General features: G+C 42.5%; 1 protein-coding gene across 1 annotated transcript; it reads left to right on the top strand.

The window, feature by feature from the left end:
- Window positions 1-1,171, top strand: GADD45G (growth arrest and DNA-damage-inducible, gamma; the record flags this gene model as incomplete). Its single annotated transcript, XM_009995691.1, has 2 exons — window positions 1-93; window positions 500-1,171. Coding segments are annotated over 2 exons (204 nt in total), but the record flags the coding sequence as incomplete, so codon positions are not given.
- Between the last annotated feature and the right edge of the window lie 3,786 nt (window positions 1,172-4,957).

Raw genomic sequence — 4,957 nt, 5'->3', positions numbered from 1 at the left:
GTGCGGTTGAACGACGTGGCGAAGCTGGCTGCCATCGTCGGGCCCAGCGAGGAGTCTGGGGAGCCGCGGGACCTGCACTGCATCCTCATCACGGTGGGTGTCCTCCTCCTCGCGGGAGACCAGCGGCGCTCGGGGCGCTGCCCGCCGGGGTTGTGCTTGAGCTGCCTGTGCTTGAGCTGCCTGCCTCGGCTCTGCTCGGTTAGAGCCTTTTGGTGCTGGCCCCATCTTCCGTTGCTAGTCAGATCCTCTCCTGGGCAAAGGAAGGGAGCTTGGCGCATGCTGTACAGCTAGTCAGCTGAGGAGGTGTACTAGTAGTAGTGTATGCTTCTCAGAACTGTGGATTTCCTTTGTTCACAAGGGTAGCAGCTCTTCTTCCTCCTTTGTCTGTCAGGGCAGAGACCATCTGAAAATGCCTTGTTTCCTATGGTAATGCTTCTGTAAATATTGTGATGACTTCAGCTGGCATCAGCACTCATGGCATGCAACTTCTTTCTGGCAGAACCCAAATGAAGATGGATGGAAGAACCCAGCCCTAGAAAAGCTGAACTCATTTTGTGAAGAGAGCCGAAATGTCAACGACTGGGTTCCAACCATCACCCTGCCTGAGTGATGGTCATTCAGTGCATTGGGGAGGCTGAAACCTTTGTTGCATTCTCAACATGGTGTGAGTTCACTGAAGTGTGCAACATGCTGCTGATTCCATGGATTAGCCTGGTCAAGAGACTGGATTAAAGTCACTCTGACGGGCATGCAGTGGGCTCTTACAGAGGAGAAAGAGGAGAACAGCTTGCCTCACCAGTTAGCCTCAGTAGCCTGCAACTGTGGAGAGGCTGACATGCCATGGAACTTAAAAATATTGCAGATTTCCTGGTTGAGTGGAGATGTTTCAGAAGGCAGAGAGAAAGCTGGGGGAAGCAGGCCAAAACTTTTCAGAAGGACTGGGCAGAGTACTGTAACTAGAAACTGTTGGTGCTGTCTACAAAACACAGAAGAAAGTAAAAATATTTGATGGACTGCTAGAGTGTTTACTGAGACAAATACAGAGACTCCAAAGTGAGCAGACTTTAACGGACCACTTGAGTTACTCTGCAGAACCGATTTAATAATGCAATAATTTTTATTGAAATATTTGCTGCTATTGAAGCTTTCATAATAAATTTTTGACAATTAATTTCTGGGATTGTCTTGCTTGCTTGTCAGGGAAGCAAGTTGCTTAAATAGCACTGCGTTGCTTGTGTGCAAAGGTACACTCAATAGTAATGAAGCTGTTGCTCAAACACTTTCTATTCAGCTGGCCCAGGAGAGAGAGCTGTCCTGTCCAAGTTGATAATTCAACCTTTCACCCTCTTGCAACAGCTTGCAAGATTAAGGAGCTGCATGCTTAATGAGCTCACTCATTGTAATAGGTGGTCTTTGTAGTCCCCTGGAGGAACACGTTGTGTTAAAAATGTGGGGTTTTGGAACACAGACTTCCAGCAAATTGCATCATTAGTTCTTAAATATGACTTTGTGTCACTGTTGCAGCTCTGAATGAATCTTGCTGTGTTGCTGCCTGACAGAAGTAGTTTAAGCATGATGGAGAGGCTGCAAAACTCTTAAATGTCAAATACATCTCACATTTGCCTTGATTATAATAACATTGATCATCTAAAACTAGCTAACAGTGACTAAGCATCACATCTGCCACAAGTTGCTCTGGTTGCCATATGCTGTAACAATGAAAGCTGTCAATCCAGAACCCAGTTCTGCAAAACCTAATCGCATGACAATTCCAAATCAAATCCAAAACAACTTAAGGATTATGTAGCCTTTTTTAGAGATCCTGTTACGGAAACTTAATATGGAAGATGCTGCCTGATTTGGCCTTGTGTTAAAAGGAAAAACATCACCCAATTTCTGTGCACAGTCTGTATGTATGCTCCAGAACTTGACATTAACATGGCATAGTAATGATCTCCTTTCCTGTGAGCAACAAGGCTAAACTATTCACTTCTTCTATAAACACTAAAAATACCTAGTTATCACAATTACATTTCCTCTACGCTGGCTTGCAGTGATTGACAGTAGCACTTGCTGAAATGTGGTCATTTCTGCATGGGGCTATCTTCAACAGTTGTGGTTTCTGGGAAGCCACTTGCTCTCAGTTTCATTGTTGCTGCTAAGGGTAGTTCAAATTCAGCATTCCTGGAATAACACTCTCTTGAACAGGAGATATGGAGGACTGCTTGGCCTTTGTTGCTGTCTTGCAAGGGGCTGTACGATGGCAATATAACCAGGTTTTGGCTGAAACAAAAGCTAGATGGGCATCAGACTTTTCCAAGTATTCTTTTTTGCAATTATGATACAGGAGTTGCTGTGCAGCCTGTTTTTCTATTTAACCTGCATTCCTCAGCTGGTATCTGCTCTAGGATTTTGAGAAAGTCACCTGGAGGAGCTGAGAGAGTAAACACCTTTGGTAGCTGTGGTACCAGAAACTGCCTTTAAGGCTATTGCCTTGAGACATAGAAAATATGAAGTCTGGATGTTTTAGTATACATTTTTATATTTTTCCCTTGGTAAATGCATGTTTCTTAATTTTTAATGGTTTTACAGCTGATAAACATATTTCTGTTCTTTGCTTGGGGCTTAATCAGTACTTAGAGCCAAAAAAATACTAAAATGAACTGTCCTGAAATCAACTTATATGTAAAATGTAAGCAGTACTTTACAGTCTTGAGTGGTTTAAACAAAAGCCTGGGAAGACTGAAGCAAGGTTTCAAGCATGTATACAATAATGCATAAAGTGTAAGCAGGGAAGAAGTGCAACCATTCTGTTGGCTGAGACAGTAGGCATCAATAATTGTACTTGGTGGGAAGTTTAACTTTCCAGCTTTTATGGATAAAACATATTATGCAGCAAACAATGAAATCAGTGAGGCAACAGCAAAATATCCTTGTGAGGATGTTACCTCTAGTTCCTCACAAGACAGGAGCCTGACCTTCACTTCTCCAGTAGTCTTGGGAAGCTGTAAACTGTGCCTCACAAGAGATACACAATTTCTTACTTTAGTGACCCATAAAATTCCCCTGAAATCCCTACTGGCTCAATGCAGATACCAAGCAAAGTGAACAGTAGTAAGCTGAGTTAGCCTGCGTATGTTATTGATACAGTCTGGCACCTAAAGGCAGTTGTAACTTGCAAGTTGATGTACTGCTGCAAATACCTGTAATGATGTGGCAAAAATTCAGCAACTGGTATCTATTAATACAAGTAGACTTCAACTTTGTGTGCTCAGGTATTAACTGCAAGGAGCAGCTATACGGTTAAAGATAGATAGACTTCAGTATGGCTGGCTGTGGTGGGAACAGCTGGTCAGAAGGTGTTGGTTGGCTTACCAGATATCCAGGGTGTTTTGTTAGATATCTGGGGGAGTTGGAGGGCGAAGACAGTATCCTCTTGTGTCTGTGAGCAGTGTGCCCTGTGTACGTTGCCTGCTCAGGAAGCAGAAGTGTCCAGGACAAGGGCACTAAAGGTTTGCAGGGCTGGAAATGACTTCTGGGAGCTCTGCTGCAGTGCCTACATCCCAGCTGCATTGTGTAGTCTTCATAGACTGGCTTGCTTTTTGCAATAGTGAGCCACATCAGACTGCTCTGGGGAGGAGGCTGAGGTTAATAGTTATTAATAATAAAGGTGGTTCTCCAGGACATGAGCCAGGCTGGTGACACAGTGGGAGGTGCAGAACATGGAGTGAAGTCACAGGGCATTAGTGCTTCTGGCTGTGCTTCTGCTGTGCTATCTATCAAGCCCTTCACTTCTGTGTCTCAAAGTGATTAAAACTGTATTTAAGTATACAATAGACTTTTGTGTTGAGCTGTCTGTACATCTAAGTGCGTTGTTTTAAATGAAGTGATGTATAAAGTTTCGTTTACTTTTTTTTTTTTTTTTTGTGCAATGGATTTACATTTCTGTGGCTGGGTATCTTATTTCACCATCTAACAGGACTGTCTGACAGGAATTTCTCCTTATATGCTGTTTCCTCCTCTTACTGCTGTTTTCTTCCTGTTACATTTCTGTGCATCACTTTACTTTTTTCTGTCTTGTGGGAATAGATTATGACCTTTTTAGATGCATCTTCCGGTATATGCTATATTGAGTTAACTGCCTTATTGCCCTATCAGGATATATATATATATATTTGTATTTATATGCATACTGGCACACAGGAGACAGTTATTGTAAATAATGCTTTCTCTTTGCTGTTAAGTTGGAAATAAAAAAAAATAATAAGGTAATGAGAAGTATATTACAAAGAGTCAGACAAATTTCTGCACAGGATAATATTTGCAGAAAATCTGTGCGTATGCTAGACGATCTGTTCAAGCAGACTTTATAGCACTGGATGCTCAGGGAAGGACCACTGACATGCCCTTTTTGCTGCCTTCGAGTTCTGCAAACTGTTGGAGTTTTAGTTGTAGATGGATGCTGTTTGAATTAACATATATTCTGCAAGGAGAAAATCTTTGCAAAGGTGCTGGTGGCAGAAACATGCCATAGCATCACTATCTGATATAAGGGAGGCCTGGCGTATGTCAACAAATCTATTAACTCCAGCTCTGAGATTCTCTGTCATCAGGAGGAAGACCAGTGTGTGTCCAGGTTAAATCATGGCAAGTATACAGAGAAGTGTATTACCAGCAGAAACAGAATTCAATGCATGTGTGAGCAGCAGAGTTGCATGGAGTGAATATTGCAGGGATATGCATTGTGGATAGCTGTGCTCATGACTAGGCATAGGCAGCTTAGCTTCCACATCTTGCTAAAGCCAGTAAGAAGCAGTGGTGCTTAGTTATTTATATTTAAATGCCTAAACAAGTAATTAGGGTCCAAAGTTTCAAATTTGACTTACAGATACAAAGCACCTCAATTAGGTACCTATCAGGTACATTCAGGTACCTATATGCTCAGCTGGGAACTCAG

Source organism: Chaetura pelagica, unplaced genomic scaffold, assembly GCF_000747805.2.
Source record: "Chaetura pelagica isolate M959 unplaced genomic scaffold, ChaPel_1.0 scaffold163, whole genome shotgun sequence".
Classification (NCBI taxonomy): Eukaryota; Metazoa; Chordata; class Aves; order Apodiformes; family Apodidae; genus Chaetura; species Chaetura pelagica.
The sequence above is the reverse complement of the archived record's forward strand: the minus strand, read 5'-3'. Positions and strand labels throughout refer to the sequence as shown.